Source organism: Tinamus guttatus, unplaced genomic scaffold (genome assembly GCF_059628265.1).
Source record: "Tinamus guttatus ecotype Peru unplaced genomic scaffold, ASM5962826v1 Tinamus_guttatus_pri_ptg000389l, whole genome shotgun sequence".
In the NCBI taxonomy this organism is placed as follows: Eukaryota; Metazoa; Chordata; class Aves; order Tinamiformes; family Tinamidae; genus Tinamus; species Tinamus guttatus.
In genome coordinates, this window is record NW_028288923.1 from 1,682,606 (window position 1) to 1,704,515 (window position 21,910).

The window sequence follows — 21,910 nt, forward strand, 5'->3', positions numbered from 1 at the left end:
CTCTAGAGGTCCCTTCCAACCCTAAGCATTCTATGATTCTATGATTCTCTGCTGAACAAAGCAAGATCATCAAAGCTGCAGGATTATACCAACCATCTTCCGTTTTCATAACGGGGAGTTATAAATGATTTCTGTACACAGTAAGGGCTACTTTATCACCCACTTGTATTTTATAATAGCTACCTGAGCATAACCTGAAACTTCCACTGAACTCAACAAATATTACAGTGGTGTTTTTTTTTCCCCTCTACTTGGTAATATATTGTAAAGTCATCATCCAATTTTACTGTCTTTGCCTGGGGACCTCACAGAATGAATGCTGATGAAATAGTCAATTGAGTAGAGACAAGCAGTCTTTCAAAAAGTCCTGAACAAAAGAACAGCTATTTCCCACATCTCTGACAAATATCAATTAATATTCCATACTGAAGGTGATATCTAAAGGGAGAATTTAAAAAAAAAAAAAAAGAGATGAAAATGTAAGTCTTTAAGGCAAACATAAATGTGTTTTACCCTTTCACTGTTGTCTGTGATGTTCCAGACTGTATTCCAATCCTAACAAACAGTTACCCTGGGGAATTTATGAAGGAATACCTGCAGGCTTTCTAATGGCACCATTTTATAAGTTGTAGCAAGCAAAAACTGCCAACCTTAAAATTGAAAAGACAGTGCCCTTATTACATTCACTTGAACTAAATCCAAGCAGTAGGTAACATCAGCAAGGACAATCGCTGAAGAGTTACCTGCATCAGTAGGTCTACATATACATTTCTTGTAATGAATATATTTTTTTTGCAAGAGATCATAACAAAAAGGGAGGATCAGAGTTCTGGAACAATTGGTTTATGCACAAAAAATTATAAAATATGCAGGTTATTATGTTTCACAGCCACGCTTCCCACAGTCCTCATTATACAGTCGTAAAATGCCAAAGGCTGCCAGCCTGCTCCGTTGGCTGAATGCTGCACAGGAGGCAGTTTTCTCCCGTGCATAGCAAGCACCTCGCAGAGCTCTACAGTAACACATTCACATATGATATTTTTTCCATTTGCCACACATGACAAAGGCCTTCGAGCGACACATGAATATTTTAAAAACATTTTTGTGTTACATGTTGTAGGATAGTCAATAGTTTGAAGACTTTGACTCATACACATGTGGCATGATATTAACATTTTTGAAACTTTTCATTCATTTTCTAAACTCTAAAAATTGTATTAGACTTGGAAGAAGCCACTCAGATTCTTCTTCTGCTTACATGGAGCGACATCTGACTTGACATCCTAGAGGTAAGTGCATGAAAAGTGTTAAGTTTCCTGGTGAGAAATATTTCTTGCATTTTCTTGCATGGTAGTTCATAGTTTATCTTAGTGGTATTTTCCTACCATTGACTAAACAGCTGTCGTTTGATTGAGACCCCTTCCAAATTCAGATTTTTCACATCTTAAACCGTTTTTCAAGACTTACCAGTTCTTTTGCACAGTGCCTGTTATTTCCTGTAGGCCTGCAGAGTCAGAGGGTTCTCAAATCTCTGCTTTGTGCTGCATTTCAGTGATATGAAGTAATATTGCTCTGCTATGCTACTACGTAATGCTTTATTTCTCTAATTTTTAGATTAGTCTAAAATGAGTGAGTAGGCAATATATTCATTGCAGAATGATTGTACCAGAAAGTGTAGATGAATGTAAATGAAAACAGAATTCTTGTAAGCTTTGCACTTGTCTGTAATGTTGGTGTGCCAGGCTTTTTGTTTGGGGTATTTGGTATTACAGGCTGGTATGGCATATTTAGAGCAGGTACATGTACGAAGGTAGCCATACGATTCAAATTTATGCATTTAAATTGAGTGGGTAGTCACCCCTTTTTTGGATTCCTGTTTAGTTAGCCATGAGATTGGCCATGGGAAAGATCCCCTGAGGGAGCAATTCAAAGTGAAATCCTAGACTGGCATCTTCCACAGAGCAGAGTACAAGCCTAGTGCAACTAGTTATCTAATTTAGCCAGCTGAGCCTAAAACCAAATTGTGTGAATAACCTTATTTTCCTCTTTCCTCACCTTAATCATCATAAACAAGATCATGACAGCATCACAGTATTTCACTACTTAGAGTCAGATAAATTATGGCTAGGAAAGACAAATTACCTTATTAGTTAATCTTCCTGTCTCTCTAGGTTTTCCCTTAGAATACATTATCTAGCATCCAGTGCAGTAGAGAACTCCTCAGTGAGGAGGATTCTGATATTTCCCTTGGGGAACAATTCCTCGTTGTATGATTTCTCATTGTGAGAGCTTTTGTTGTTTATAACTGCTTGCAGAAGATTAATTGAAGCCTTATATGTATCAGTGTGTTTACGTGGTCCTCATCACCCACGTATTTGTATCACATCTGTGAAGTACACAAGTTTCCCTTCTCATCTCTCCCTCTCCAGGAGTGGCTGTATACAGGTTTCTACTATAGGTGTAGCAGAATATATCCTTGCTTCCTCCTTTGCTAGCAAATCAAGCATACGTTGCCTATCTTCCCTTTTTTGGACCATGTGAACCTCTATCCCTCACCACCACTTAGGGTGTCACCTTCTACTTGCTCTAAGCTTCTGTCACTGTAAGTTTTCTGGTGGCCAGTTAAAAAACAAATACCTCCCTGTCTTCTCACAGGCTGTGCTTCAAGTGTGGGAAGATCTTCCAAGAAATCCACACAAGACCTTAATCATCTGTTCTGAAAGCAATTTCAAAGCAACCTTTAAAACTTTTCTTTCACAGGGTATCTACAAAAGCACTTGACAGCAGCTAGGCATGCCTGTGCAGCACTGCGTGCTGATAGCATTGCTTCTCGTGATGATTAACACCCTCTCTTCGTTTCCTTCCCTGGCCTCAGGTGTCTGACTGCACTCATCCTTTTTTCTGGTACTTGGCTCATATCCTCTTTGGGGAGAAGATTTTCAGGCATTGTGAGATCTAATCCATGTCTTGGGCTTTTAGATCTTTGCAAGGGTAGTAACTGTTAATAAGAATATATTCAAGTACGTAGGTACAAGGTGGCTGCGTACTCGATACGATTTGCAATACATTCTAAACAGTCACACAACATATACATATGTATGTCAGTGTTTGCATAGTCTGTTTCAAATAATTGTGCATCTAAATACACAAACATACATACACATACGCAGCATGCTATGCAATTTAAAATACCAGTTATAATATTCTATCTGTATTTAATTTTTTGCATTTATCATGTTCTGTAGTGTCACACAGATTTCTATTCCATAAACCAACTGTGTATTTGACTGCTGAGTTCTCTAACTGATACTTTTTGTGTTTAGAGAGGGTCTCATGTACAATAATATGGGAGAATGAGGCTTAAAATTATGTTTTTTCTTTTAAGAATTTCAGCAACAGTGAAAAACAAATAAGTTTCTTCAGCTTTAAGGCAGTGATAATTTACATGTCAAGAAGTTATACAGGTTTTTATGAGATTATTGCAGTTTTATTCAATAAAAAATAGTTACCATGACAACAACTGTCATGCTACCTGTGAGATTATAGCAAAGAAGGACAGTGAAGAAAAGACTTCATTTTGGAACGAATGCTTATCTGACCTGCTGAATACAAACAATGCTTTGCTTTGACCACTGCTGACTGCACAGCCACTGTGAGCCAAACTCAACATCCAGCTAGAGGTTTTGAAGTGCGGTGATCTTCTTAGAAAAACAAAACAGTTGGTAAATAATGGTAGGTCTTTTTAATGCAAATGCCTCCTTAATACTCTGTCAGATTGGTAATCAGATGTCCAAAATAAAATGGAGATTTCAGTCGGTCAAGATTTGGCAGAGTTGAGGAGAAAGAATGGGTGAGACTTATAAAGGGCATCAGAGAAGCAAAGAAAGCAGAAGTCTCAGGGAAAATGAGAAAACACTAGGTTGCATTATGGTCACGTATTTTATTTTTAACAGCCATTGCAATCTTTCAGAAAAATGGTTACTTCATTGAATATGGATTCATGCAAATTCCAGGCATTGACTATGTCTTATGTCCTCTAGAACATGCAAGTTTTATTTTTTTCCATATGCACGTTTCACTGCCACACCAAAAAATCCTTGCCTTCCTACTCCCTGTGGCAGCATATGCATTTTTCTTTCTGACTAATGTGCAGAATCTGTACCCTGACTTGCACATAAAAATACAACCAAAACAACAGAAGAACACTAGCTGAGCACACACATCTTATTTTTATGAAGGCTTTTAATCTTAGCTTGCCAGAAAACACAGGCTTTCTTACTTAGCCGTATAAAAATAATTTTATTGTTAATTGTGTATCTGATTGTTAGACTGTTGCAGTAAGGAACTATGAAACCTGACACTAACAGAGCAAAACAATCAGCAATGGTTAACAGCTAAATCACATTAGAAGCGTTCATTAATTAAAATCTGTTGAATCTCTTTGCAGTCCATATTTAATCACAGGATCATTAGCACTGCAGAAATGTACCTCAGAAAAAAATGCAGAGAGTTTTTAAATGAATTTAAAATTTGCCTCATCTGTCTTCAAATGGTTTTGTATTGCATAAGGCAATATTAGGTACATAAAGAAAAAAACAAAAATGGTGATTATGTTGTTGGGACAGATTGTGTAAAACTGCTATATTATTGTAATTAGGACAACAGTGACTTGGACTATAATAGTGGCTTTCTTGTAAAAATGGCACAGTTTCAAAATTAAAGTCTCTGGCTAAATGTGTTTGTTGTAGCATTGTTAAAGAAACAAACACATGCCAAACACAGTCAAACACAAACAGAAACCTTGGGTTTTTCTTTGCTGGATAGAACCCAGGACTCTCTTTGGAAGAGCATATATTTAATAACTGCTCCTTCCTGGATTCCAGCTGCTTTTTCAATGCAAAGTTTTTATCTTTAAAACTTTAAGCACATTATGCATGTAGAAATGGTTATATACATGTAGTTTATAACCATAGTGTCTGTAGTGGAGTAAAATCCTCCTTAAATATTGATAATCCAAAGCTCTACTCCAGAGCATGGAGAGTTCTGCTGCATTTGGGAGACTGCCTAAATAATAGGGACTCTGCATTGGCTGTGACTTCCTTTTATCTGCAGGGCTTTTCACAGGCAGGAATTGATCAGTTCTTAAAGCTTTTGTTCATGCTTAGCTGGAAAGAACCGCAAGATTTGGGTCCAGCGCTGTTGGGGTGGGTTAGGTGGCCAGGCTCTGGATTTTAACACACCTGATGCTGGGATCAGGGCAGCGCTGAGGCAGCTGCCTCATGTCTTCTGCAACATGGAAAGAATTTTCTCCTTTAACTTCATATAATTGCTATTAAAAGCATAATGCTGTGGCATTTTTAACATGTACAGAAGACTGAACATGAGTTATAGCATAAAACTAAAAAAATCTAAAGACAGGTGGTAAAATTTAAACTTAACTATATAATTTCAACACTGAAAATAATTTCTTTAATCTGTGTTTCATGATGACTTACATCTGTTATAGATACTTTTCATCAATAAATTGATGAGAATGCATTACTAAATCTGAGGACTACATATGATGGTCTGAAATGAGAGTAGGGTGGCAGACTGACAGTGTGAGAAATTGATTCTGGGAAATGGGAGAGTGTTTTATCCTTCCCTTCTCTGTATTAGTTTTATTAGGTGAGATTATACTAACACTTCAAGTGTCTCTAAGGAAAGGAAAAAGAAGAATATGCTTTTTTTTTGCCTCCTTTTGTGTATACAAGCAGTGACTGGGAATGCTGAAAAGCCTCCACTCCCCTGAGTGAGGTGTTATCCATCCTGCCAGGTCTGTATCCTTCTTGATGTTGGAAGTGGCCAGGTATGAAAGCCTGGGATGGAAGCTCTGTGCTGAGATGCAAATTATCTCTAAATATGCAAATATTTTCCACCTAATCTGCATATAATTCACAAAGCTGCCCAGAGCCATGGCAGCAATGAGCCTCCCCCACACTTCTATGTAGAGAAAGGTTAAAAGAGAGGAGGATGCAAAGAAAGGACAAGGGAGTCTCCCCCACTTGCAATGACTGTCCCCATCCTGAAGCAACATGGAATTTGGATTCAGCAGCAGAAAGTCTGAGGAGGAGGAAGAGGTTATTTTTATTGGTACACCTAGAAATGGGGAGTATTTTGGTGGGTGCTGTAATTCTTTTCTAAAGATGTCCATGCTTAGGAGAAACATAGTTCAGCCTTTAGCCTCTCCTACTCTTTCTCTCCCTCTATAGATGGTCTTTACTGTTATCCTAATTAATGCAATCATTATATTCTGAAATAATCAAAAAAGTCCCTGCAGTTAACCTACTGAATTTTACTTGGTTTTGCTTGCTACATAAACAGAATGTGCCAAGAATTAAAATGGGCATTTTTTTTCATTTTTTTGTTTTCCTTTGGACAGGCTATAGAATGTGTAAGGGTGGCCAGGCCACGGGGCCCTCGGTGGCAGAGACTCATTGGAGAGACAATAGATGTTGCCCTGACTCTGTCACTCTGGCCACGTCAAACCTTTATTATGGCTGCAAGCCAAGGGAAGAAAAAAGAATCCTTTCTATTATTTCTTTTCTATGCAATTTCTGTAACTTGGCAAGGTTCTTTCAAATGTGGTTTTGCAAATCTTAAATGCAACATATTGTATTGTATTATTAACCTTGTATTTCATATCCCTTTGATAAGATTCCTTTGCAAATGCTTGAAGTCTGCGTAGATCTATCAGGCAGCTTTAAATGCATCCTACAAAGAAACGTTAAATAATACAGCTACCAAAAAGGGTTTTCTTTACCCAGAAATTTGGTCTGCTGGGATGTATCATTCTGAAGGAAAACGTTTTATTTCATAAAAGCAATGTTTTAAGTTATTGCCACTGTTTTTTTCCTGTATTATTATTGCAATAAGCTCACTTTTTTTTTTTTTTTAGCGTTTCAAGGAAATTATTATTTTGTTTCAAATTATTTATAAGTAGCAATTATGTAAATTTCTAGAATGAGTTTAAGTATTAATTATATATATTCTTTTTACTTAGGCACCTTTGTTACTAAAGTAACAGCTACAGATGCAGATGATCCAGTTTATGGAAATAGTGCCAAGCTAGTTTATAGCATTCTGGAAGGACAGCCTTACTTTTCTATTGAGCCACACACAGGTAGGTGACCCTGAATTCTCAATCTCTGGGTTGTGTTTACAAAAGTGACTGCAAGTCTTACATTTTTCATATCATATACTTAAGCAGGGAGCATAAATTGATATCTTTCAGTATAACTGAGTTATATTGCACGTTTCATTTGTATCCCATCAGAATCTGATCATGAAAAGATAAAAGAAAAACCTGCATTACCAGTAAGGCAGGTAATGGTGACACTAGTATTACAGAAATTGCTGAAACAAAACTGAAGGTAGTAGAAATGCTTGGCTGGACGAATTTAATGAATGTAATACAGTTTTCAATATGAGACCATAGCATATCTAGTTAAAGAATGTACAGCTTAGCTTGGGAATTTTATTGAATATATTGTGTGTTTTCATTAAAAACAGTTTTTCTTGATTGAAAAAAAATGGAGAAAGAAAGAAACTGATACTGAGAGGTAGCAGGAAGTTTTATTAGCATGTGTTTAAGATGTCTTTATTTCTTCGTGCCTTTAATGCCTGGAGTGAATCATCTGAAAGCAGCGCTAATAAACCTGTTGCCTCTTTGTTTGTTAAGCATATGTTGTACTTGCAGCAAATTCATTTAGTTATGTTTGAGAAGTGTTCTTTAAAATGATTTGCTATTATTTTTATATTATTTTATCTGTTACTAGAAGCTACTTTTAATCTATGCAGGTTGAACAGCTATGATCTCTCTAGTAGTATAACTCATTCTAAAATACACTAAAATCACTGGGATTTATGCAGTCATAAAGGAGAGAAGTGCAAGTAAATCATCTCAAACTCATGCAGATTAACAAAATAATGAAAGAAATACTAGGAGAAATTACTGAAGGAGGTTTCTAACAACAGCAAACTTTAGTGTCCTAAGCTTTCTGACCAACATTGAACAGTTCTTTTATTTGGTGAGATTGTATGGTAAGAATTCTTACACCTTCCCCAAAATGCCTTATTTTTCATGGATATTAGATAAAGAGTGTGGAATCAGTCCATTAAAAGTATTTCCTTCTGCTTAATGGAAAGCTGTCTGATTATGAAAGCAGACCCTGGAATGTGATTGATCATTTAATTTATACTTCATATAAAAAAATCTGAGGAGCAATACCTTTAAGACTGGATTTTTTTTTTTTTTTAAGCAAAGCAATGCAACTACAATAACTGAAAATTATTGGAACCAAAAAATTACTATTTCAATTATTACAATAATTGAAAATTATTGGAACCAAGAAAACAGTGACAGAAAGAGCCTACAAGGGAATTTCATAAAGAACATAAAGTCCTTTAGCTGTTACCACAAGCTTTTACATAGCAGCTTAGTGTATCCTCTACCTAGAGAGATTTTTCATTTCTTTCACACAAAATAGCCTTAAAGAAAATATTCCATACCTTAAAAAAATAACTGTTTAATTTGACTGTCAGGTTTATTACTTGTATTGTGTTTAAAATTGTATACTTAATCTAATGAACCACTAACTGGGTAAGTAATTTCCTTTATCACAAAAGCCAGAGAAAATTCCAAAGGTTTTTGGTGAACCTGAAAATCACAATTTTTCTCCTGTTTCACTAGCACTAAATTTACCCTCCTACTTTCATTTCTAGTTACCATTTTTTCCTTTTGAGTGGCAGTTCAGTTAGCATGAAAGTGGCATGTTAGTTTCTCAAAGAAAAAAAAAATAATTATAAAGAATTCAACTGTGACTTTTCCACAGTTCTTGAGTTTATGATTGCATAATATGGACCTGCTTCTGACTGAATAAGTGGTTTCTGGTTCCCCCTTTTCCTAGAACTACGTAGGGGAGAGATGACATTCTCCTGTAAAGCAACGGAGCTGAATGAGTTTGTCTACTGGGGCCATCCTCTGTCTGTGTCATCTATATGTAACGGCCCTCACTTGTAGTGTAAATAGAGTATTACTTGCATGGTTATTACAGAATAGCTTAAGCCTACTCTTAAGTTTAGAGTGTGCAGTTATTTCTATGATATCAGATGGTTCTATCTATTATTTATAATGTGTGATATTTTCAAATTTGCTGCATTTGTTCTTGTCTTTGTTCTTCATTCTCTTAGAGAAGCTTATTAGCCATCTTAAATGTCAAATCATATAGAGTCCTCCAGCATAGATTTCTTGGCAGGAGTATATAAACTAGAAACATAAAATCTAATAATTAAGCAAACTAGTTACAATTGTCCTTTATTATCCTTTATTATCCTTCTAATCAGTGTATATAAATACCTCAAGGCAGGGAGTGCAGAGGACGGTGATGGTCTCTTTTCAGTGGTGGCCACTGATAGGACTAGAGGAAATGGCCGGAAACTGAAACATCAAAAATTCCATAGGAACTTAAGGAAAAATTTCTTAGCAGTGAGGGTGACAGAGCACTGGAACAGGCTGCCCAGAGAGGTTGTAGAGTCTCCTTCTCTGGAGATCTTCAAAACCCGCTTGGACGCAGTCCTGTGCCACGTGCTCTAGGTGACCCTGTGTGTGCAGGGGGGTTGGACTAGATGATCTCTAGAGGTCCCTTCCAACCCTAAGCATTCTATGATTCTATGATTCTATGATCCCTGTAGGAAATGCAGTTATATGTTATAAAAGGTGAAAAACCTTGTTGTAAATCTTCTTAAGAAAGGTGTTGGTTTCAGAAAAATGTAAAGAAGTATGCAGCAGATTTCCTTGGTAATACAGTTTTGGAACAAAGGTATGATAGTGTTTATCACATACCCCAGAGGGTTTTTGGGTAGTTACATGCAGCTTCAAAAAGTAATATATTAAGATAGCTATGGCTTTATAAGTTGATTAGAATGTTTGTTAACACAAACAGATAGAGTGGAATATATTTTTTAACAAAACAAAATGTCCAAAACAAATAGAATCAATGTTGATGTTTGATTTTATATATATATAGATATATATATCTATATATATATCCGGTCTTAGCAATGTGAGCTATGTCTAATTTTTTTCCTACTATAAAAACACATTATTTACCCATTTTTATATAGTATTTTGGAGCCTTGTTGAAACTTTTAATATATAAAATATGTTCAAATACTATAGTGACAGACTACAAGCTAAATCAGAAGAGCTGCATAGAACAGTATCTTGTCAAAAATAAAAGAAAAATGAAGGTCATCCTCCACGCAGAGTTGCTCTATAGTTACATTGTCATGTGTCATTTTTATATGGAAAATCCTTCCAATATATTTGAAACTGAATTAATGCTGAACACAAATATAACATCTAGAAGTGTGTTTTTCCCCAAATGCTATCACTACTTTAAGGAATAGAATATGATAAAATGACCCCCTTAAAAATATTTAGATTTTCTTTTATTCATGGGAGAGTATTAAAGGTGTAAGTTCAACCCTCTATGGCTAACTGGCTGGCCTTTTATTAGCTTAGTTCTTAAAAATTAAGGACAAAGTTAGATTGACTGACTGATGTCAGATTTGCTGAACAGTCATGTGTGTATTGTTTATAAAGGCATATCAGTTGTACGCATTCTCCCACAATCCAAATACTGACAATCAAAATGCTGGGAGAAGGGATTTCTTAAAGCTGCTAAAAGTAGCTGCAGTTCTCACTTTTAAGATTTTCAAGGATATTAAATCATGACTGTCAGCTTTAAAATAAGATTATCATAATGAAACATAATATGAAGTGACACTGTGTTCTACAGTATAGGCATGGCAGAGAAAATACATTTTCAGCTGTGTCTTATTTACATTTCATATGAACTTACTTAAATAATATCACTCTTACACGTACACATGAATACAGTTACATGAGCAAGACAAATTAAGCCAAATATCTTACTCTGTTGGAAAACATTATATTATTCCATCATAAACCCTTACCATATGTGTATAAAACCAGTTTTTTAAGCTGCCATCTTGTATAAGGTCACTGAGTACAATGGCCAAAGTTTGATTAAATAAATCTGGGATGAAAATAGAAGAGTCAGAAGATCTAGAAAACTTAGCAGTCTTCTAACAGAATTATGGGTATTTCCTTGGAGAGTGAATAATTGATTTTTTTCTATACCTATGCAAAAATACCTCATAATTAATTTACAGGTGAAATTGCATGTGCTTTATTCATCGGAGCTCTAAATGATTTTGAATTTGGCTCTATCTGGACTGTACTGTTGCATGTGAGAGACCTTGTGGTTCTGAAATCACGAAATGAGTGTTTAACTCTGAAATGAGTAGGCTTAGGAGGGATGAAAATGGCTCTCCACAGAAGGCAGTCCCAAATCTTCTCTTTTAATGTACAGTCTTTATTATCCTCAGTCATCTAGACCTTGAAATATAGCACAGCAGAAAAAAACCCAAATATGATCACAAGATAAATCACAGTAACCTTTCAGTTACAGACACGTTTGTGATGTTGCAGACTATTTCTTATATCTAATTGTTAATTCCCGGTTTATTAGTAATCCTGCCCATCAATAATAACTCAGACTGCCCTCAGACTATTGTATATTGTACTGATGAGACTCATCATTATAAAAGACTAATGAAATCCTGAAGAAAGTTTAAATCAGGATAACTAAGGTAAGATTATGACATATAATGGGAGATTGATTGAACTTAATTTGTATAAACTGCATAAGAGATGATTAGAGGGTATGAAATCACAGTACAAATATTTGAGAAGTGCTAATAGAAGAGAGGCATGAGGACTATTTCTGTGTTTAGTCATGATAAAATGACAAAGTAGCATTTTCAAACTAGACAGAGAGATGGGGAAACAGAGTTGTAATACAAGAAGTAACATGCAAGTGTAAGGGGAAAATAATGAACTTAGGAAAAGAACTAAGTAATATTCCTCAAAGTCCTTCTAAACAGCTGAGTTTCTAAATAGTTTAGATTTAAACACTAGCGGGATTAATGTAGAGAATTAGATTGTAGATTCTACATCAGTCAGGACCTGTGTTGAACTACTGCCTTCTAGCTTATTCTGTCAACTACTGTTGCTGCGATAGCTCTACCAACTACTGCGGATTTAGTTGCAGTTAGCTAATTTTTAACTGAAATAGTTTTAGAAGGTATGAACTGGAATGAGTGGACGTGGTTGTGTCATAGCAAGTGATTAGTGTGAACTTTAATTTTGCTTCCTAAGCGAAAGTGGGTGCAGAGGCATAGGATAAATTCATATGGCATGAGCACTATCATTGCTGCCAACGAAGTGGAACAGGCTCCAGCACGTGTAGGAACCTCTGGAGCTGGTGATGAACTGAAAAACTGCTTAGGACAGGAGCTATCAGTTGGATACCACATGTCAACGTGGAAAACAAGTCAAGGCCTGTGTGTGATATATTGGAAGGGGTCCTAATAATTTGCGTTTGGCAGGTAATAAGTGGCATTTTCCTTATGTTGAGTAGGCAGACGGGCTACATATCTGTGTTAAATAATGTTGTATTTCAATAGACTGAAATAGAGAGAGGAATTTAAACTACAGAGCTAGATTTGGAAAACATTTCAAAAACTATCCAGAGTTACTTCCCCATAGTGTCTAATGTAATTATAGATATTATAGGGTCATTAGAAATACAGTTCTAACGTAGCAGGGTAGCAGTGCATTATGTAAGTGCTTATTTACTGTGTCCATTCTCAGTTAGTGTGAGGAGGTCCTTACTCTCTGCTGTGGAATCTTGTTCCCATGGAAAAAAAGGCATGGCTGGTAGGCATACATGACAGCTTTTTCCATATAGTAAAACCCAGAGAGAAGTTCATCTGAACGAAAAGACAGTGTTGTAATAGATGTTATAAAATAAATCTTATGGGATATCCTTCAAGAACAATATATGTTGTGAAATGTAGGCGGTCTTTACACACATTGGGAAACTTGCAAAATCTACTTGAAATGAAAGCCTGATCAGAAAACAAAAACACATGGAAGTAATAAAGGATGAAAAATAAGATACAGTAAACTTCAGGTTTCACAAGAAACAAGAAATTTATTACAACAATATTTGACCTTCATCTCTTTGACAGGGTGGCAGGCACTGTCATCTTCCTTATAAACTTTTAAAAATAAACCTGATGACAAAGCATGCACATTGTTGGTCTCTTTATCTTAACAGCACAAAAATGGCAAAGAATCACTCCAAATATTCTTATGTAAGATAGTATTTAATTTGTCCTAGTATTTATTTTTACTGTGGTTAATGACTTTTATTTGAATATATCTACTTCTGAATGTAGTTCAGATGTTCCTTTAATGGATAACTGTTTGTAGAAAGTTAGCCAATGTAGATAGAGACGGCAGATCTTTCTCCTTTCCTGTTAAAATAAAAATTCAGAAGCATTAAAGCAAAGCTAGAAGTGGAGATATGATAGCTTTTATTAATATTACTATGATTTTTATGAAGGGTAAATTGAATTAAGAAATACTAAATTAATATGCTTGTACCAGCTCTTCAGAGGATTAGACTTTCTTTAATTTTCAAGAAAGTTTGCTACAATCTATTCCTTTTTTTTTTTTTTTTTTTTTTTTAGAAATTATGAGGCAGGTTTTCCAGAAGTCTCCAAGTGATCATTTGTTGTAATGTGCTGCTAAAGCATCACTGCAATCAGTGCACTTCATGAGGATACAAAAAAATGCACCTTGTGGCTCTCTAAGGAAATTACAAGATTGACTTTACAGGAGAGTGGCCCCTAAATGACTGTTATATTTAATAAGAATCTCCACCAAGGTTTTAGCACTGAAGGTAGATCAAAGCAATTACTTAGCTCTTCCAGAATGAAGGCAGGTAAGTTCCAAAGCATGCAAGCTGAGATAGCAGAAAATCTTCATCAAAATGTGTTAGATGAATGAGGTAGTTAAGAAAGGCTCTTCGGGGTGAAATTCCAGTTTTGCATAGTGCTTTCTTGGTTTCATTCTATGTTCACAATTATTATGTGTAGTTTTATAGTGTTACCATAAAGGGATCCTTAGAAAAAATAGAGCGGAAAATGAGAAGTGAAAAACAAATCTTCATTCCTGCTGTCCTGCTTCTCTTCTTTCTTTGCATTGGCTACAGCCTATGACATATTGCTCCTTTTCCCCTGATGTCTTTCAGCATGAGACAGTGTATATTCTTCCAAATAGGTTTCTGAAAGTAGTCCAGAGGGGTGCATTTTAACTGATTCAAGTTGTGAGGCAGATTGTGTAAATTGCTCCGTGTGTGCATTTAGAACCACTGTAAAAGCAAATCCCATTTTGCAGCTGTTTTATTTGCTATTGAGCAGTGTGACACCAATAGCTGTTTAGGAAAAGCAACTCAGCCTAAAAAAGAAAAAAAAAAAAGAAATAAAGTAAAGAAAGGAACATCCAGCATGGAAGTGATTTCACTCTTTGAAGAGGGATGTTTCCCCTTGATTTCTTCACTTTTTAACCCATTTCCTCGTATTTCCATCTTCAGTCAGAGCACATTAGCCAAATTATGATGCAGGTATCTGCTCACTGGTTCTACTGCGAGTCCTTTGAGGGTTTTTGCAGGGCTAAGGTTTACTGAAATATCTTATCCTGACTTAAAACACATAGAGATGAAGCTTTTTGTTAATAATAGGTGGAAGGGACTTGAAGTGAGTATGTAGTAAGTATCCTTGATCCAAAACAAGATCAGCTCTATGTTCTTGGTAGATATTTGCCTAACCTTTTCTTAAAATCTTCTGGTAATGGAAATACTATAAATCCTACAGGCAACCTTCTCTTTCTGCACTTATTTTTCTCCTAAAAAGATATTCTCGTAATGTTTTACCTAAATGTCTCTTGCTGCGGTTTAAGTCTATTTGTGATTCATATTTGAGGTCCAAATATTTCCTCATTCCCAGAACATATTTGAGCATTTTTAACATCTCATTTTGACTCCACATTCCTTTTGGTCTTTTGAGTCATTTCTTCTCTTGTCATTGCAAAGTTAGTTATTTCACCCACACAAAATACTTCAATACTCGCGAACTCAGTTGTGCCCTCCTTTTATAGACTCTCCAATTTGTTAAGATTGCTTTGAAGACTAATCCTGTTCTTCCACTATTTGCAATTGTTTCCAACTTTGGGTCATCTCAAAGGCTTGATAAGTTCTTCCTGTCCTCCATCATTCTGAAAATATTGAATGCTGCTAGAAGCAGAGCAAACCCTATGAACCGTTTCATCCAGCTATCAACTATCCATTTTGACACAGTTAACTGTTCTGAATACAATTCAACAACAAGCATCTACCTGTTCTGCATTAGTTTCTGGTAATTCTCATCCTCAGCTTTTAAACTGCTTTCCTGTTTGGCACATACCATTTTCATCCATCATAGCACTCTGAAAGGAATTATGTTTTTATTCTCAATTTTGTTTCTGGGTTGAGTTGAAATGTAGTAGTTGATTGCTCAATATGTTAATGTTTTGTGTGTTGGATATGTATTGGTATTTGGTGAGCCTGAACTGACTTTGGAAAGTGTTTGAAAGTTTCATATAATATATGAGTCCAGCCTGAGAATTGGTGAATAAATCCAAAGGGTAAATAAATATCCTTCAGCAAATTATACATGACAGTTTCTACCTGATTTTATCTTGATCACGTTACTCTTTTAGATGGGCATGGAGGCTTTTTGTGTTTATTTGGTTTGTAAGAGATATTGTTGCATCTGTCCTCTTACAGTCTTCTCTTCTGAAGATACAGAATGTACACTGAAGTGCACGTGGTAACAATAAACTTGCAATTTGGTTGTATTGGATGTATAAAACCATTCAGAACCTATAATTGAAATTAATTTGGCTTGATGGCAACAGAAATAAGGCAGAGCTTGCTTTTTCATCCAGATTTATATTCTGTAAAATTTTCAAATATGGAAGACAATAACCCATAATATTTTAGGGAAATTATATGCAAAATTATAGGATACAAGACTACCATTACATTATGCTTAGTGGTTTACATAGCTAGTATCTGATTTCTTTTTCTAGGTGTCTTATACCACCTTTTTCTTAGCTTTGTTCTGTACTCAAACAAGAGGAGAATTTCTGGTCAGATTCTCAATACTGTAACCTTAAAAATGGATTTTAATTTCTACTTAAATTCATTTGTAATAATGAAAGAGAATAGAAACATTCCTTTATTCACCATGAATATATGAATTAGATAAACTAGGTGATTTAGCTAAAGAGCATCCGTTTAAAGGAGTTCACTGTAGTTTAATAAGAACCAAGATACGTGAAAGAAAAAGAGCTATTTGAAGACTCCATGGCTGCACTAGTCCTAATGGAGATAAATAAAAATTTATAGATTTTACTTGAAATAAATATTGATTGGCATCTAACAAAATCCTCAAAATCCTCATAATTTTTTTACAAAATATAGTGAGAGTGAGAGCTAATGAAATGCATGATCCAGCATATGAACAGGTATTTATGATGCAGGGTGTGAACTGGGCCATCCCACTAAACAGGCAAATCTTGCTGAATGTGTATAAAGTTCTTTTTTAAATGATTTCTAAAGATGTGGTAGTTACTGTCAATATCTGCGCAGTGTCTTTTAGGTCTGTAAGTACAGACCCCTGCAAAGAGACACTTTTGTTTGTGCCTCAGAATAACCCTCAAGCACCATGGTAAAAAAAAAAAAAAAAAAAAAAAAAAAAAAAAGCGATGGTGAATTTGATTTCACTTGGCACTCCTACACTTCACTTACCAGTAGGATAATTCTGTAACTTGAACTTTGTGCTCTCTTTTTACGGACAGATGATTTTGTTAAAAATATGGTTCAAAAACAGGATTAAAAGAAGAGAGAGAGAGGAAAAAAAAAAAAGCTATACTTCAATTTAACATTTAGGGATATTTTCCAGATGTAGAAGGTTTTGTTGGGATGCTTTAGTTTCATTATTATTATTATTATTATGGTGGACATTACCATGGTGTATTGTAATGAGCGTGAGCTAAATTTACCATTAAATATTTGTATTGCACTTTCCATACTGAATACGGTGAGTATAATAGCACATTAGGGATAGATAAGTATTGGAAAGAAATTTTATTTATTGTGTTAGATGCCTATGAAATTTATAGGAGCTTGAAATGGATTTGACTGGATATTGTATCTGGATGACTGGATTCCCATATCTTTAACCGGACTATCCCTTACAGAGGACTTCCTACCAGCCCACTGATATTTTTGATATACTATAAATAATTTTATACTATATATAATTTTGATATACTATAAATAATTTTGTACTATATATATTTTTGATATACTATAAATAATTTTACTATTAGATTTCCGTAGAAGATTTCTAACCCGGTGAAATAGGTGATGGTAACCTCCTGAGGTTTTTGTCCAACAAGGTGCCCTAGCAGAGGCAATGAAGTGACTGTAGGAATTTGCATTATTGGTGACTAGATTCTCAAAGACAAGCTGTCATTCTCAAGTAGAAGCTTAGGCACATGATTTAGGATTTTTGGAAACATCTGTAGCCTGTCTTTTCTACAAGGTCAGATTAAATAATGATTTTGTTTCTAAAATATTTCAAAAAGATTAGTATGACAGATACAATTAACAGTGCTTGCAGATTGTATCTACTATGAGGTCATCTTCCGTTTTAAATTCTGTGGGAAAAGCAATTGATTTTTGTGAAGCATAGGGCAAAACCCAAAGTGTATATCAAGAAAAAAGTTGTTAAAATGTATCACAAGGTAATTCTCTTTTTTGACTGCAATGTCACTGAACTTTTAATTATATCAAGGTAGGTCTCTTAGATTTTTAATATACTTTTCTGAAAATTACATGTTTTTCTTTATCTTTTGTACTAAGAGGCAATTCAACTGGACATTTCAGTTTTTATACCAGTGTTTATCTGTATTCATAAGAATAGCTATACCTACAAAACTGATTTTGGATCTGTGTTTGACCACTCCTTTCTGTCCTTTTACTCCCCCCTCTCCTGTCTCGTAGCTATAATTAAAACAGCTCTTCCCAACATGGATAGAGAAGCCAAAGAAGAATACTTTGTGGTCATCCAAGCCAAGGACATGGGAGGACATATGGGTGGACTCTCTGGAACTACAACAGTGACAATTACACTCACTGATGTGAATGACAATCCTCCTAAATTTGCACAGAGTAAGTGGCATTGTGTGTACGTATTCTTCCATCTATGAGAGTGATATAGTTCTTTTTTATCGTTTTACTGCCAGCATTTATGATGTAATGTAAAAATACATAGCTGCTGTTAGAGAAAGGGTAACCGTCCTCTGCCTGATCAAGAGCTTTGGGAAAGAGGCTGTTTCGTCCACACCAGTGTCTGCATGTATCTCTTTCCTGTGACCCCTTTCTTGGCTGCCCAAAATGGCTTGAGATTTTTTTCATTTGTTTGGGTAATTTTGTGTTCACTTCCATTGTTTTTAAGCGTTATTTTTAGTTGGTTTTGTTCCACTTCCTTCTCAGTTGCAGACAAGTGACACCCCTACTCAGAGTTATATAATTGATAAAAGAAATAAAAGGAATTTGAATAATTAGGTATGAGTGAGGAAAATAAAGTCTAAGTCTAGTTAATTGTTGATCTTTAATTCAAAATCTGTATTTACTACAGTGCTACCAATAGATATCTTGCTGGGCTAGGTTAAAATGATTTGGTATCCTGCTGAGCTTCTCTACAAGCTTTGCACTGTTTTTCAAAGATGAAGACAGAAAGGAGAGGGATGAAGGAAGAACAGAATGACTAGATCAATTTTATTTGGAGTGTTTATTTTCTGATGAAGTGTTAGAAGCTTATCTTTTTAACCAGCATGTTATGAAAAACTCTAAGTTGTAAAATAATAAGTGTACTTGGAGGTTAGAGAGTGTTCACATCTAGATTTTGTATCATTATCACTCTTTGATGAACATGAGTTTTAACAAGTTTTACTTATGCATCTAGGATAAAATTAGTTCTTTTTTTGCACGTGCATCACTTAAGTTTTACTTTTGCCCTTTTTGAAGACACAGAATGAAAGAGTTTTGTACTACTACACAGCATGTGGTGAATATTCCCCAAGAGCCTGGGAAAGGAACATATACACACATATGAAGAACTATAAAGAAGAACTATAAAGTATATAACCAGATATAAGAACTTATTTTCCAAAGAAATGCATCAGCTCATCTTAGTAAGGTTTTTAGCAGATAAGCATTCTATGCACAATAAAATATTTTCTTTCATTATAAAATATGATGAAATGCATAATTTCTTGACTTCATATCACACCACATTACTTGCACTTGTGCAGTGATGTTTCTCAATATACAATGGCAGTTCCCTTAACCATATGGACATCTATGGATGAGACACTTGGCTAAACCATATCACCCTAATGCAGAGAGACATTTCCTTTATACATGCAATGTACAGTAGTTCTAAATCTCTGACTACACATCTACTTTTGCCAGCTTACCTGGCTTTTGTACTTGTATCAGCACTTTCTTTGTCAAAAAACTTTGCCCGCCAGTAGGAAATAAGTGGATGGTGTCTGTCTGGGCCCTAGAAGACAGGTAAGCAGATCAGAAAATCAGCAACACAACTGGTACTAATTGCTGGGTTCACTGGGGATTTCAGGAGGAAGCCCAAGGAGTGAATACATATTAAGAAAAACTACATTTTTACTGTGCAGACTTCTCATATTTGTTCCCCCCCCAAGATGGGATACAATGACATGTAGACTGGATAGCATGAGGAAGAGTGCATCACAAATCCCTGAAATATATTTCCCATGTGAAAAAGTAATTAGACTAATAAGACCAACTTTACTTCGACAGAGTAACTTGCTGTCTTTGAGGCAACTTTATTTATAACCATATTATATCCAGTTCACTCTAGCACAGTATTCAAGCTAGTGTCTGTCCCAACTATCCTGCTATAACACTGTTGTGTAATTGCATTAGAACAAAAATTGTGTAATATTTATATTATCTCTATATTGCATTTAATGAGATTGTGCCATAGTTAATATCATAACTGGATGCTGGTACAAATTCTGCGTTTTAAGAACACATGTTTATAGCATTCTGCCTAACATTTCCGATTAATCATGCTTCAAACTTACACAATAGTTGCTCAGCTCCTCGTTAAAGCAAGGTTTGCTTGTTAAAGTAAGAAAGGATAAAACTTACGATAGAACTTAACCAGTAGAAATAGAAATTTATAAGATGTAATACATGCTGCTTTCACAATAAATTGTAATGAACTCAGGAGGCAGTGTGTTTTATCGGTATATTGTTTCCAGGCAGGACAGAAATGTATATTTATGGTTAGATTTCAAAGGGCCTCCTGGGTTTTAGAAATGAAAAAGATGAACTTTCACTACCTCTGTGATCTCTCTGAAATCATTTTAGAGGCATTTTATAAGTCATTGAATTTTTTAACCCAATGGTTTACGATAGGATTATATTGAAAAGAACCATGCATGTCTGTGAAACCTTGGGCTTTTCAAAGATGTAGAATGTAGATTTTTGGTCTGCTCTGACCTATAACACCTTGACAAGACAATTTATAATTCTCAAGAGTACTTTTATAAAAAGTCAGCTGAATCATAATAAAAGTATTTTTTTCAAGTATTTTGTAAACTATCTTAATAAATCTGAGAAAAACACCAATCTAAAAATGCAATCAACTGTGTCTGGAGAGTCAAACCACAAAGTGTGGACAGCAGTATAAGTTATAAACCCATAATTTATCCTCTGGAGACATTTGATTGCTTTGGCTGCTCATTGTTTGTGAGCCATTATGAGCATCCTTGAGGAATCTTGATGATCTCTGAATTATCTCTAATAATAACTTAAAAGAGCAGTAAAGATCTGAAACTGTAAAAGGCATGTTTTCAGTATCTGCTGGTTTGCTGCAGGTAAAAGCCAAAGTTTCATAACTGGATGTTATCAAATATAGACTACGAGTCTATAAATAAAAAGGTAAGTTCAACAGTGTCTTACAGTGGATTATACATTGCATATTTTCTATGTCAAAAGTAGCTTAATGTTTTATGTTAGGCAGCAGTGAGCCTCCCTGCAAGCAAGAGACAGGTTAATATTGTGGTGGAAAAAAAAAAGCATTGCATAAGGTATGCTCTTCCCATGAATGGAGCGGATATCATTAGATAGCTTGTGTAAATGTATTTGTATCAGTTGTATGTCTGAAGAGTCTGCTTTGAAGTAGTACAAGGAAATGAGGAAACACAAGAGAAACTGGATTTGTACTACTGGATGTAGTGTTTAGTCTTTTCTTCTTATTTCTAAGGTCTGTATCACTTCTCAGTAATGGAAGATGTTGCTCTTGGTGAACCGATAGGACGGGTGAAAGCAAATGACCTGGATATTGGAGAAAATGCAAAGTCATCCTATGATATTATTGAAGGAGACGGAATGGATGTATTTGAAGTTACTACAGATGTCCAGACTCAGGACGGCATTATTAGAGTGAGAAAGGTAAATGAATGATACTGTTGGACACTCTATAACAATTATTGGTGTATTGTTCATGCAACTGCCCGAGCAGACTGTACTCTGTGAGAGCACAGTGGATATGGAAAGACTCTCTTATCTGTGGATGTGGTGTCAAGTCAGTGAATTTGCAGAACTGGAGCCAGGCCTCTCAAATTCACCATTTTGGAGATTCCCTGTGCCTTTTCTGTGCTGGGAATGCATTATTCCTTTGGTCTTTGCTTCCTGAATCCAACCACATGCTTCATATGCTCAAATCATTCAGCTTTTGCCTGCTTGATTCAGAAGGGGAAAGAGTGGATTGGAAA

At 35.4% G+C, this 21,910-nt stretch overlaps 1 protein-coding gene and 1 long non-coding RNA gene across 2 annotated transcripts in view; both read left to right on the forward strand.

The window, feature by feature from the left end:
- The window catches only part of LOC148593462 (uncharacterized), a 624,849-nt gene that overhangs the window by 221,769 nt on the left and 381,170 nt on the right, over positions 1 to 21,910 (forward strand). The window lies entirely within an intron of this gene.
- Positions 1 to 21,910, forward strand: part of CDH8 (cadherin 8) — a 129,961-nt gene that overhangs the window by 57,127 nt on the left and 50,924 nt on the right. Inside the window, exons 4-6 of the mRNA XM_010227416.2 lie at positions 7,043 to 7,162; positions 18,087 to 18,254; positions 21,400 to 21,587. Of these exons, the coding sequence (XP_010225718.1) occupies positions 7,043 to 7,162; positions 18,087 to 18,254; positions 21,400 to 21,587 (476 nt within the window). The remainder of the gene's footprint in view (positions 1 to 7,042; positions 7,163 to 18,086; positions 18,255 to 21,399; positions 21,588 to 21,910) is intronic.